We start from the raw sequence: 14,769 nt of genomic DNA, 5'->3' as shown, positions 1-14,769 counted from the left end.
TAGCTGCCCCACTCCAAAAGACTCTGGATGGCTTACAACATCCAAAGCACAATTGAACACATAACAGAGCATAATAGAGGATAATAGCTGGAGAAAAGCAACCATAACATCCAAAAATGGAGCAAGGGCTCCACTAATATGCTAACCCCAGGCCTGGGAACAGAGTCAGGTCTTAAGAGCCTTCCTGAATCCTAAAAGAATGGACACCATATGTATCTCTGGGGATATGCTGTTTCAGAGGGACAGCGACAGGGAAGGCATGCTTTCTTTGTTCTACAAGATGACAGCATTTAATTGAGGGGATTTGGAGCACACCCACTCTGCCCAAATGCACTGGACAGGAAGAAACTATTGGAGACAGGTGTTCCCATGGATAACCAGGCCCCATGCCATGAAGGGATTTAGAGGTAATGACCAGCACCCAATTGGTTGCACCCAGAAGCCAACTGGCAACCAATGCAGCTCGTGTAGCTGCAGTGACACATGGTTATAACAAGAAGTGCCTGTTACTGCTTGTGCCTGTGCGTTCTGCACCAGCTGTAGCTTCTGGATGGTCTTCAAGTGCAGTCCTATGTAGAGTGCATTGCAGTAGTCCAATTGTGAGGTGACCAAGGCATAAGGAACTGTCTGAAGGGCCTTCCAATTGTGGAACCCCCAAATTCCCAATCAGTCTCAAATGGGGAACTACAACCCTATCCAAGACCAATGTAAAAATGTCCTCAACCCTGGGGACCCAAATAGCTACAGCCATAGCTATCCAGCTTTGTTAGGATTGAGCTGAAGTCTTTTCCTCCACATCCAGACCATAATAGTCTCCAGGCACTGAGTTAGTACGTTGACAGTGTCATCTACCCAGCCCACAGTTGAGATGCATATTAGGCTTTTATCCATGCACTGATGATACCAAACCCCAAACTGACATATGACCTCACCCAGCAGTTTCATGTAGATCTTAAGCAGGAGTGGGGGAGGGTGTCATACCATGAGATACCTCATACATGAGGGTCACAGGCACAGTCTCTCCCTTCCTGTCAACTCTGGCTAGAAACAACTACTGAGGAAGGAGGTGAACAACTGCAACACAGTGCCCCCATTTCTAATACCCATGGTTGATAGTATCAAAAGCCACTGAGAGATCAAGGAGCACCACCCCCATCCTGGCTCTGCCAAAGGTAATTAACAAGCACAACGAACACTATCTACGTGCTGTACCTTGGTTGGAAACCTGACTGAAACAGATGTAGGTAATCTATTTCACTTCAAGATCCTCTGTACATAGCTGCCACCCGACCACCTTCTCCACAATGTTTCCCACAAAGGGAAGATTGGAAACTGGATGATAATTGTCCAGGATAGAGGAGTCCAGCAATGGTCTCTTGAGAAGTGGGTGTACCACTGCCTTGTTTGAGGCCAGAGGGACCCCCTTGCTCCCTCAAAGAGTCCACCCTCTGATCACCTCCCAGGCTGCTTTGACAACTCAGGAGTCACCAGGGTCTAACAAACAAGTGGCTGAGCTGACAGTTTGGGGAACCTTGTCCACTTCCTCAGGAGTCACAGGATTGTACTCAGTCTAGATAACTGAACAAGACTGTGCCCCAGGGAACTCACTTGGATTTGCCCAGGTGAAGGCCTACTTCGAGCAAATCCAAGTATCTTTATCCATCAGGTAGCATGAATACTCCTCACCACAGCCCTGTAGATGGTCCTGTAGCCTTGCCCCCTACGTAACAGACATTTATATGAAGCAAGAAATGGAATAATAGATTAAAATAAAAAAGAGCAGCCCAAACATTTTGAAGATGAGAGAGGTGAAAAAGCCAGGTAGTAATTACTTCATGTAATCTATTTGCTTGATCTATATCCTGCCTTTCCACTAGAATTGTGCTCATTGGGAATGCTTTTGACCCTCAAATTGCACTGACAATAGCAAATCTTCCTGTCATATGCATAGGATACAGCCCTAATTAAAATGTATTATTTAATTACCCCATTATTAAGTTAAAGGATATCCATCTTATGCAAATTATCCTTGGCAAGGTTGCAGGCACAGAGTAGGAGTGGAAGGCTTACCTGTATTTTATTAGGACATGTTTTTGTTGTCTTATATGAAAAGTTCATTTCTGCTAATTTCCCAGTCTTTCCCACTTGAAAGAGGAAAAGTGTTTTAAGAAAAAAAAAACCTCTTCCAGAGTTACAGGAAGTGATGCTTCTATCTTAATTAACCTGCCTTGCATAGTATTATGAGTGAACTGCATGCCATCTGTCCCACAAGAACTCCTGACCACTTGCCCTCCAGGAATGCACCTCCCAAATACAAGCAGGCAACTATGAATGTTCAGAGTGCTGTTCAGTTTCTAAATGTATCTTCCCTCTTAAGCTATGGCTGGCTGTATGCGGATCCAGCAGGCTTTAAAGTTTGTATTGGGTCCCTTGGCCTGGTTTTCAGCAGTGCTAAGAAAATGCTTTGGTGCAAAGAAGTCACCCCAAGAAAGCCATGCAAATCATGCTACAGTAAGATGTCACCAACGGTTCACAATTTCCTTTTCTTTCATGTTCCCACTTCCATGAGAAATGTCATACCTCAATATCATTGTTCTGTAGGGTGAGGAGGTGGAAAGAGTAAAGCGACAGATTGCCCTGCTGTGCCAACAGAAAGAGGGTATTCTAACAACTATGAAGAATGCCTTGGTGGAACTGCACCAGAATCAAGAACTACCTGAAGCTGAGGACAGTGACTTAGAATCACCAGAGAAAAATGGAAGTGCTGTTGAGTTGCAGGTAAGTCCCTTCAAATGGTTTCATGGAAATATGGTCAGACATACATAGAATATGTTAGGATATTTTTAACGAGGGCAACTCAGTTCCAAAGATACAAGGCTGCCACCCAAAATGGTATCCTTTGTTGGTTTTATTCCCAGCTGCTCAGAAGGTGGGGCAGACCTTCCTGCATGGCACGTTGTCGTTATGTTGTGCATTTCTTCTTTTATAATCCATATCATTGTCTGAAAGAAAGGGGTAAATGTACGATGTCAACATTATTTCTTCTTATAGAAAATCAGAAAAAAACTTAGACCTAAGAATGTGTTTTTTTATGAGAGAGTTAATTTTAGATTTAAAAGTTATATTCTAATGAACAGGGTATTAAAATTATTTTCAGTTTGTTAGAAAATTAAGGATTTATTAACTGTAACTCAAAAAGAAACAAAAGTCTTATTTTACACAGTGATACTGTCCCAAATCAGTATGCACATATTAGGAGGGTCTATAGATCCCAGAATTCTCAGCCAGATTTCAACATATCTGGAATGTAACAAAGATCTTTTTTTTTCAGTCACTCCCCATTTGGTGTTCCATGGTCATCCACTGTTCAATCTCACCTTTTGTGGAATTCTGCCTACTGCAGAGAGCAACGTTATGCTGCTTTCCTGCTAACAGAGTATATGGACAGCCCTTAATCCGACCAGAGACCATTCACTGCATGTTTCATCATTTTTAATCACTCAAACGAGTAAACCAGTCAGAAATATTAAAAATCATTCATGGGCTGTTTTAGACAATCCAGGTTCTCTTGCAATTATTCAAGTCATTAAAAACTTGATTGGCAATAAGATGATTCAAAGTATTAATATCCGCATTAACTCATAAACTCTAAAATGCATACATAGAGGTGTTTGTGTGTGTGTGTGTGTGGTACTATTTTCAAACTGGGGTTATCCCCAGGTGTACATATATTGTGAAAATAGGAGTCAAAATTATTCTTCCATCTCAGCATCTTCCAAGTGTGTCTTGGCAACTTTCTATGCTAGAAATAGGACAACATTTAAAATTTAAAAAGGAACCAAGCCAGGATATGAGACAGGTTATATAATAGTCATTTTTTAAATTTGAATTCCATAAAGAAAAGGTCAGAATATATACCTAGTGACAGTGCTGAAAATCAGGAAAATTAAAGACCTCATCATTATACAAAAGCCATAGCTTAAATACTTGGGGGAGGAAAGGTGACTGTCTAATAACATATTTCTTAATAATTTAATATTAAATAATAATTTGAATATCTTTAAGGCATTAATATATTTGAATATCTTTAAGGCATTAACATAGGGATCTTTCTAAGTTTATATATTAGCCTTAAAGTAAGAAAGCATTTCTATAACATTTAAGTTTTGCCATAAATGCGCTGGAACTTTTAACCATCAGTTTATGTCTGTGTTACTCTGAGATAAGCAATTCAAAATATCTACATCTACAAATAAAGACATATTTCCTGGAATAATTATTTCATGTTGAAGAAACTGAAACACCATGTAAAACCATCATTTTTATAGATTTCCATAGATACATTAAAGACTCTAGGACATATATGAGGCTTACTCTAGTTATTTAAATAACCTAATTATAATAGAGGACTTTAACTCTGGCCTTGAGAAGGAGGAAAGCAAGGGAAGAAGTTGCTCAGGCCTGGAAAAGTGGAAAGCATGAGAAAGAGACTCAGAACAGTTCTGCCTTGACTTTGTTGCTTTAAAAAGGGCACTGAAGATTTTGGATAGGCTTTCAGATTCTGTTATTATACCCTACAATAATAAATAGCATTCCTGAACCTCTGCTGTGTCTGTTCCTTGATCTTGCCTATTTCGGAGGGCTGACAATTTACCAAAGTGTTGGACTATATTAGTATGAATTTTGGTAAACAGCATTCATATTTATCAATAAGATATATTATCAGTATATAATAACAATTCATGTTGAATTCCAGTCACTTTTATGTCCAGAATGTCCCTTGATTGCCTAAAAGGAAAAGCCAATGGTTGTAACATCAAATTAAACATAAAAATAAAGGACATTACTGATTAGTTCCTCAAGACTTTTTAATAGGTAAAGAAATAATGCCATTTTCAATGATCCTGATTGAGGGATTAAGATACCACAGTATTGTTGGCAGTTGCTGGGAAAGCCTTTAGCCCAGGAGAGGTCAAAAAAGTCACACACCAAGCATTTCTATAAAAATAATTTATTTACAGAAAGCAAAACAAAAGCAAAACATATTTAAAGGACTTAGCTCCCCTGGAGCAAGCCTTGCTTGGCTACATTGCCGACAGAGGAAAAAAAAAGAGGAAGTAAGAAAAAGTCCCGGCAGGTTTCCTCCCCCAGGTGATTTGCATGAAGCACGTGAGAGAAGACAATCAATTGCAACCTTTTCACCCGGCCAAAATGATTAGGTACAATAGCAGCTTAATCTATTAGTAGGAAAACCTCAACAAGTATAACCAGGCATCCACTGCTAGTCATGATGATGAAATATGACAGCATGCACACAGTGACAATGGGAAACAAAGCCCACCCATTTGTACTTGTGTCCCAGTATCAGATACAAATACATCAATTACAGGGTTTGTGTCATGATACATTTTGCAATGGACAGTCTATCTTAGGGAGACACAAAAAATCCTTGGGAGTGCTGAGAGTTTTACTGCTTGAATTCTCTTTTTTTCTTCCATCAGCTGGTAGATGGGAAATGAGGAGCATTTAGAGCTAGCAGGAAGATGAGGAGATAAAATTTCTTGACACCCCAACTAGGCACTTACCAGATTTGGTGGGTTGTTAATTAGCTGAAAATTCTCAGTTGCAGTCCCGTGGTGTCTAGAAGGTATTGGACTGGGAAAGTATCCTGAAAGCACTGATAGTGTAAGCAGTTGGGTTGCTGAATTGGCATCGATCAGAATTTCCCAGACTCTGTTGAATCCATTACCTATAATCTTGCCAATGTTAAAAATATTTTAATCTGGTTGTTTTGTTTTACTTTATTTTATTTTATTTTATTTATCAAATTTGTCACCACCCATCTCCTCCCACCAGAGGGACTCTGGGCGGTTTACAACAAAAGTAATGAATAAAAACAATAAATATAAAATACAATGCAAGGTATAAAAATATAAACACCAATAATTAACTATAAAGTTAAGAGTAAAAATAAAGTCCAAGTGGCAAGATCTAACACAGTTTGTGTAGGTGAGGAGTGCTCTAGGGTGCCAGCCATCCTGAAGCGGAGCTACTCCCTTCTCCGCCCCAAGCAAGATGGCAGAACCAAGTCTTCAGGTTCCTCTGAAAAGTCAGGAGCGATGGGGCTAACCTCACCTCTGGGGGCAGTGTGTTCCACAGGGAGGGAGCTACTGCAGAGAAGGCCCGCTTCCTGAACCCCACCAAACAAAATTATCTTGTAGATGGGGTCCACAACATGCCCTCTCTGCATGATCGGGTGGGACAGGTTGATGTAATAGGGAAGAGGCAGTCCCTCAGGTAACCTGGCCCTATGCCATATAGGGCTTTAAAGGTGATAACCAACACCTTGAATTGGATCCGGAAGCAGACTGGTACCCAATGCAGCTCATGCAGTAGAGGTGTTATGTGTGCCCATCTAGGGGCACCAGAAATAACCTGTGCGGCTGTGTTCTGGACCAGCTGTAGCTTCCAGATACTCTTCAAGGGTAGCCCCATGTAGAGCACATTGCAGTAGTCTATATGGGAGATAACAAGGGCATGAGTGACTGTTCGAAGGGCCTCCTGATCCAGGAAAGGGCGTAACTAGCGCACAACACGAAGCTGTGCAAAGGCCCTCCTGGCCACGACTGCCACCTGCTCTTTGAGCAGGAGCCGTGAGTCCAGGAGGACCCCCAGATTTAGTTAAACAATTTAACTTCTCTCATTTAAATTCATGGAATTTAAAAGTACTTCATGAATTCACAAACTTAACTACATTTACATCCTACCATAGCTAGGGTTCTCTTGTCAATTCAATTTTCTGCCAGGTAAAACTTGCAGGAGTGGATTCCTGTCCTAGGGAGTGGGATTGGAGTAGATGACATACAAGGTCCCTTCCAACCCTTCCATCCTGTGTTTCTATGAAAATGAAAGTGCAATAGAAGTTAAAGTAAAATGTAGAACAACTTAATATAGCTGTAAAAAAAAAGTGCAGGGATCTGAAAAATGTGTTATAACTGAAAGACTAGAAGCATTGTACAATAAACAGATTTCTATAACTTTAATGAGATCATGCCCACAAAATCACCTGATTTGATTATTTCTTATTACTTTTGAGAAACATGCATATTAAATGTCAGTGTCCTAACAGCCAGGAACCACACTGAGACAAGGAACAGGTCTCTAGTGTTTTATTACTGCTACATAACAGAAATCCTAACAAACTGAAGAAGTGTGGGAAAAACCCAGACATATAAACCCCAAAGGTTAAGGCGGGCCCGATCGGTGTCTCTTGGAATGGCTACCTAATTCCTCAGTGCTACGCATGCGCTTTACAGCCTGGATGGGAGCCCCCTGCTCGCCATCCTTACTCATGACAGTCAGAGAGGACATATTAAAGGGCTGCTGCAATAACTGAGGTGTTTCTTTCTCTGTATGCTACAGCCCAAAAAGCGAGGCTCCCTGGCTCTTTTACCTTCTTTGGTTGAGGAAGCTGAAGACAGTTCGTTCCACAATGAAGTAAGTACACTGTGGAGTGCAATGGAGCTGAGACTTATTAGAGAATTAAAAGTAGGCAGTGAAATTATCTAGGGCAAATTCTTTACAATAATTTCAGTGGGCAAGTTAGTTATGGCAGGGGCTGCTACTTTATTTATTTATTTATTTTTCAAATTTAATTAGGGTTTAATTTAATTATAGTGATAACTTTAGAAACAAGCAGCATGGTCAGAATTGTCTTTCTTCTTAAATGCACATTTTGATTATGTCAGTGTTATAAATTTGAGATTTGGGTGGCTCCCACCCTTATGTCATTAGGACATTATTGAGGAGCTGGTTTTTCTCCCATACCTTGGAGACAGGGTGATTGTGGGACCCCTTTTTATTTTACTCTGTTTTGTTTTGTTTTGGTCTGATCTGTTTTGGCTTTGTTTTGGTATTTTGCCCTTCCAGTTGGTTGTATTTGTTACATGTTTTTAGTTGTGAGCTGCCCAGAATTGTTTAGGAGTTGGGCAATCTATAAATTAATTAATGGAATAAATAAATTCAATCCATATGGGACCAAACCTAAGGGTAGTGTGCGGAAAAGCTTTCAGTACCCTCATTTGGCAACTCCATAACATTTGTGGAAAGATGCGAAAGTGTTTGGCCATTGCCCTCACTTTGGCAAATGCATTCAAATCTATTCTGTTTTTGGTAGATGCAAAGGGTGACTCCCACTAGTGAGGAAGGGAGTTTTAATCTGAGGTTGCAGTGAGATCTATGTCTCTCCTGCAAGCCCTTCAAGTTGTTCTTGAAACAAAATATGACTGAAAGGTCTGGTACGCATCTTCAGTCTAAAGTCTCCACTGCCATTGCTTTCATGACCTAACTCAGAGAAGCAGGCTGTGATGTAGCTTTAGAGAAACCATCTAAAACAAAAACTAATGCCAACTATTTTTATTTTCTGAACATTAATTTTATATCCAGAATATCCTCCATAATTATGAATTGTTTTCATTAACTGTTTTATTGCCTGGGGGTGCTTTATCAGAGCAAGAAGGAATGCAGGGGCAGAATTACAGTTATTTATGGCTTTACGTATGGAGAATAGAATTTAACAGTAACTCATAATATGGACAATCCATGAACAATATTGCTGCAGTTTTTCGCATTCCTGTGAGTTTCAGAGTGATTCAGAATCCTGTCCTTAGGATCACTTGGTGGCTTTGTGTCCAGCATCTGCAGTTACATTGGTAGATGAACATCTAACATTAGGTGGCTGCATCTTTGACGGAAGAATAATAGCAGTGGGCAACTCCACAGAAAAAGAAAATCTGTCTCTCTCACTTCCTTCACAGGAGGTAGATACTGACACCACAGAGATGATGGGCAATGAGGACCCTCTTGACAGTCCAACCAAGGTAGGCATCGTGGCTATTAAAGAGTTAAAATTATAGATTGCTATTTGAAAATATAACAATTTCCTACTTATTCTTGGAAAACCAAAATCAAAAGAAGCAGATATATTTCCCAGCTATTGATAGATTGTATTGAATTGTGTATAGAATCAGAAAGAGTTTTCCCCAACTTGGAGCTTTCCAGATGTGTTGACTTACAGTATAACTATTATCCTCCTCATCCAGCATTCTGAGTTAATTAAAGTTTCTGAACAATAATCCAGAGTGTTTATATTCAGATACTCCGCATATTGGTCTATTCATGATTAATCCATAGTTTTAGTTAAGAAAAAAGATAAGTGGAGGTGTGAGGGCATTGCACAACCTTGCAAAAGACAGGACTGACACACAATCTAGTGGTTATTTATTAAACTGATCAGTAGTAAATTCAGGACTAGTTAAAACAATGTAATTTATTTTTTTGAGATATAATAATAATTATTATTATTATTTATGATTCCTTTCAGTTTTAAAAACTACCCAAAAGTACATGGTCCTGTGTTATTAAAAGCATCATAAAATAGAACTAGAACATGTACAGGAGTACAGGCTAAAACAAATAGTAGAGGATAAATCAGAGGGTTTAGTCTAAAAGCACTAAAATAGTTTTCTAGAATGCCTGGAAAAAATAAGACAGTTCTTTACCTGGCACTGAAAAGACCTTAGCCAATGATGGAGATGTTTAGGGCGGGCAGTCCTAAGGGGTGCCAACTACTGAGAGAGGCCCATTTCTAATCACTACCCAGATACACTCATCTGGCAAGAGAATCTGAGGGAGGAACCCAAGTGGGACTTTAGGTTCTAAAGAGGTAGGCTGGTTGCATTTCCACCCTTCCAGCTACGAATACTTCAGCCTTACACCCATGAAACACAAGAGGGATTTATTAGCAGACTTGGGAGAATGCCAAAAACCTTTTCAAAAGGGGGGAAGGGTAGAATTAAGAGAGAATTAAGCGTACTTGCTTGTCATAAAATGCTAAATGGCTCTTGAGGGCAGGGAGGATGGTATGATGTTGCTTGAATCTCTGCAAAAAAATTTTTACAGACCTGATTTGACAGCCTTCTCTTTTGTAAAGAAAGAAAATCTCCCCTTTTTCGGTTAGGATTTTATTTTATTTTATTTTATTTTGAATAAATGTTGTTTGAGACTAAACTTCAAAAGCAGTATGTAAATATTTACTCTGGGGCCTGTGGTCCAGCTCTGAAATGCAGTGCCTGGAATCTTAACTGACAAGCACTAGAAAAACACCTCTCCGTATGTCCTGTGGGATAGCATTTAATAATAAGCTATGAATCAGCCAACTTCCTGTTTCGTCAGCTCTACCTGTGGAAATGCAAATGAGTTGCTGAGAAGCCTGTTGTGCTGGATCACGGGCTGTTGCTGGCAGTTGAGATTACTTTCTCTTTCTTTCTGCTTCCTTTCCTTTTTTAATATATATATACCTATATATAAAATCCCATTTGGCAGAGTGCTCGAATTCATGCTGCTTTCTGAGCACACGCTGACTGCTTTAGGTTTCATATATCCTGGAGAATTCGGCTCTTCTTTCTTTCAGGGCAAATCTTCCACCCAAGTCACCAACCCTCCCGAGTGCTTATGGAGATCACTGAGCAACACAAAGGCCACCGAGGACACAGTTAGACCCGACTCTGAGCCTGCTCAGGTCCTCCATGTGTGCCAGGCTCAGATTGCTGAGCTGGAAGTGTGGCTCGATCAAGTTAAAGAGTCTCTAGGATCAAAAGCCCAGATCCGCCAAATGCAGCAGTCGGTGGAGCAGCATCTAGCTGCATGCCAGGTAAGAGGAACTGGCTAAACTTCACTGCTGCCTTTTGTAAACCGTCAGCTTTCTTTTAGGTGTCTCTACTTAGTACCTAATGACTCCACTACTTTTACTCCTTGTTCTGTTTGAAATGCTCCTGTAGTAAGCCACAATTGGATGGATTAGTTTTAAGGGGCGTAGCAAGATTCATTTCCCAATGCTCTTGGCTCAACCAATTTCTGCTACCTTGGGCAGGCATTACATGACAAATCAATCTCAGTCTTAGCTCAGTCTCATCCCTGAACAGGAATGGGTGGGACATAGACCGGGGTCTACTGGCCAGATATTTTACAGCTGATCAGCAAGTGTTTCCAGTTCTTAGTTATTTAGCAGTAGCAGTAACAGTATGATGCTTCCCATCTGAAATGCTATGAGGTAAATAAGTTTTGGAGTAACCAGGACTGTGAACTCAGGTCAGATTATGAAAACTAACTCCTACACAAATACTCTGAAGCAGCGTGATATATTTTGTTAAACACATTTTGACTGCTGCTTCTACATCTCTCAGGCCCCCAGGTGCTAAAACTCAAATGCCTTGCAGATACAATAAGGTGCTTTGTGCTAATTACAAGTACACCCCTCCAAGATGCTGGCCTTGTTGTCCCCTGACACTAAGTCCTCCAGGCAGTGTCTTTTATAAGGGTATGAAATCGACAACCTGGAATTCCAGTTAATACTTTTAAAAAACCTGTCAACATTCTAGTCAGCATTACCATAAAAGTGGGTTTTAAACTACATGGACAGCGCCAAATGAAATACCCACAAACTTAATCATGCTTCTAGTCCTTATTGTGATGAAGGTGGATAAACTACATGGACAGTGCCAAATGAAAAACCCCAGACCTTTTCCAGGATAGGACTACACTATCTGATGATAGGACTGTACTCCAATTACAAAGCTAGATGAAATTTTCAGGCATAGACACCTTGATAGATGCATGAAGCCTGTCACATTCCAGAGAAGTTGGTACAAGGGTGTTTGTGCTTAGCTCCTTTCGATCATGATTTTTTAAGCACAAAAGAAAAGTATAACTTCGTTGACAGAATTAGATGAAGATGTCAGGCATTGTTACCCCTTTTGTGGGGTTAATGCATGCCACTTTTCCCAGAAAAGCTAGGTATGAGGGCTTTTTCTTTTTTTGTAAAAGTACAGTTTTAGAAGAGGATTGAAAGTGCTGCTGATCTTTCTATTCTTTGTGGGCAATTTTCTGCAAACAGAATGTTTCAGAACAAATTACTTACGGATTTACTTACAGTAAATTACTTACAGTTGGGCTTTTGTACTAAGCATCACCAAAGTTGTTTTTGAAGCAGGAGAGGACGGAACTGGAACAAGCATCCTTAACTTGTATCATTCATGCACAATATTTGGGGGAGTAGTGATACAGAATTTGGATTCTAATTTTTTGTTTTTGTTGGACCCCAGAACAACATACACAGGTCTCTTTATCTCATTCTTGATTAGATAACTGAAGACTCTAGTATCTCTTGTGATGAGTAAGATAGGGTATCACAAAACCCACTAAAAAGGAACCCTACTTGGTACAACTTACCTGCTAAAAATACTCAGTGAAAATAATAAGGGCTCTATAAAAAACTAATAATTATGAGCCTGTACACAATTCACCTTTGCCTTTGAAGCCTGCTTTTAAAAAAAGAACATCCCAAATTATTTCAGCAACACCCTTAGGGTTTACTTGCCTCTGTGGCTGATCATTGGGCTGAGCATGTCAGAGACAGGAATCATTTTCCCTACTGCTTGGTGATTTTGAAAACTTTATCAGTGGATAACAAATGTTGCTGCTGCCCTTATTTTTCTCACATTATGCTTTCAGTGGTTCTCCTTAAAACTTGGCTTCCAGGCCTCTTGCTGTCCCGTTGGTCCATCTGAACATTTTCCAAGGTGTCCTTAACACAGACATTCTGCTCCTGTTGGCCAACCCAGTCTGGTCACTCTGTGTGATGCCTTTTTTCTCTTTTGCATGCATCCCTATTGTCAATATTTCAGACAGCAAGCTTCTGAAAAGAGGGTTGTGTTGATTTTACTCTATAAAATAGAGTTTCTCAACCTTGGCAACTTTAAGATGTCTGGACTTCAACTCCCAGAATTCCCCAGCCAGCCATGCTGGGAGTTGAAGTCCAGACATCTTAAAGTTGCCAAGGTTGAGAAACACTGCTATAAAGGGTTGTGACTGTAGATCAAAATTGTAAGGGAAATGACAACAACCACCCTGAAAGTAACAAAAAAAGCAGTGAAAATGTTTCAAGTCCATTAGTGCTCTTGATCAGAATATATTTTTAGGCTTGAGTCCTGGTGATCTTCAAGACACCTCCTCTAGGTAGAATCTGCCTGTGCAAGCAGAGAGTGTGTGCTGAAAGTCTTTCCTGTCAAGGAGAAGGGTGGTGGGATGGGGTCAGAGGGGAACGTTCTCCCTTGGGGAGCCTCTTGAGTGAAACAACTTGCTCCAGCAGCAAGATTGGCCCCTTTCTTGGTGATCTTTCAGAAGCTTATTAAGACCGGGCTTTTCTAAAGAGTTTTTGGAGACTGAAGGAGCAGAGTGAAGTGTGGGAATGCTTGTCCTGGATAGAAAGAGTGCGCTGTGGGGACCCTGTGGTATTATGAGATGTTCTGCGCTGTTGTTATTTGTTTGATCTTATTGGTTGTATTGTTTGGCTTTTACCCTGGTAAAAGTCAACCAGATTGAAGCAGTGTAACAGTTGCAATGATTAATAAATAAATATGTGGAAGGAGAAAGTCAGGACTGGAAGAAAATCACCTCAGGTAGACATTTACAGAACGGTTGTAGGATGGAATCTGTACACAGATGTCATTAGGTGAGGCCAGCCTTCAGATTTGTGCGGTCTGTGGCTCTTTTCCCTTTCTACTAGAAAACTGAGATCCACGAAATATATAGTAAAAAAAGAGAGCTCCTCTGAACATTTGTCTAGCTGAGAATTTTGTGACAAGTACCTGAACTGAGTACACAGATCCTTTTGCACAAATTTCCACCCTTGATTCCTTCACCCCGCCTCATTTTCGGAAGCCTGAAGGGGGGAAAAGGGAGTTGCTTCTAGATGGGCCTTCCCAGGCATTGGAGCTGTCAGCCGTTAACTTTAGGTCCCTTCCACAAATAAATGTTTTGTGAATGATTAACTTGACTTCCTCAGGTGATGTTATCAGAAATTGAACAGAAAGTCATGTGGTTATTGGAGGATTGCAAAAGCACGTCCACTAGCAATAGCTCAGGCCTCGAGCAAGAAACAGAGAACCTTTCCTTGAAACTTAAAGATGTGAAGTGCAAGTTGGAAAAAGTCCAGAGCATGCTCCAAGACAAATACACAGAAGAACAGGTAAACTGAAACATCAAGAAACTTGAAGAGCCACCATGATTATGATTCTGCCGGACTGTGGAATCACAAACACTGTTATTGCGTTTGTGGAAAGCAGACTTCCCCAACCTGGTGCTCTCCATTTATGTGGATTTCAAGCTCCGAGAATTCTCAGCCTTGGGGAATTCTGGTAATTGACGCCCACTTATTGGAAACAACTGGTGGAAAGGGTGTGTATTTGTGTATCCCCTGCATAATAATGAGGACTAATTCCAGCCTTCCAAAAACTTGGAGCCCTGCATCTGCTCTGGGATCACAACTCCCTGAATTCCCAACACATTTACAGAGCCATAGGTTGGGGAATGGCTAGCCTGTGGGGATGTATGTGTTGTCATTACTTGCCTCTTCAGCTCTACTTAATGCTATGTCTATTGATCAGAAAATCATGCATTATATTTTGCTGAAAAGTGTTGTCTTTTAAAAAAAAACTGTTCCTGCCCTGTAGGTTTGTTGATGGGGGAAAACATAACAACCTCAGGCATATCAATGACAGGCTTCAAAATAGTTCCTCATAAGTAGCAATCCTTTTTTATATTTTGCTTCTTTCCCTGTAGTTTGTTTCTAGCATGTGGCATCCAAAGGCAAACTGTCTCTCAGGATGGAGATTCCATTAAGTTGTCAGGGTTAGTTAGCATCCACAAACA

General features: G+C 40.5%; 1 protein-coding gene across 1 annotated transcript in view; it reads left to right on the top strand.

The window, feature by feature from the left end:
• The window catches only part of SYNE2 (spectrin repeat containing nuclear envelope protein 2), a 263,282-nt gene that overhangs the window by 145,783 nt on the left and 102,730 nt on the right, over positions 1-14,769 (top strand). Inside the window, exons 63-67 of the mRNA XM_063289046.1 lie at positions 2,602-2,778; positions 7,423-7,497; positions 8,817-8,879; positions 10,472-10,711; positions 13,904-14,086. Of these exons, the coding sequence (XP_063145116.1) occupies positions 2,602-2,778; positions 7,423-7,497; positions 8,817-8,879; positions 10,472-10,711; positions 13,904-14,086 (738 nt within the window). The remainder of the gene's footprint in view (positions 1-2,601; positions 2,779-7,422; positions 7,498-8,816; positions 8,880-10,471; positions 10,712-13,903; positions 14,087-14,769) is intronic.

This window comes from Candoia aspera, chromosome 1 (genome assembly GCF_035149785.1).
Source record: "Candoia aspera isolate rCanAsp1 chromosome 1, rCanAsp1.hap2, whole genome shotgun sequence".
Lineage (NCBI taxonomy): Eukaryota > Metazoa > Chordata > Lepidosauria > Squamata > Boidae > Candoia > Candoia aspera.
Note: the sequence above shows the minus strand (reverse complement) of the source record. Positions and strands in the feature narration are given on the sequence as shown.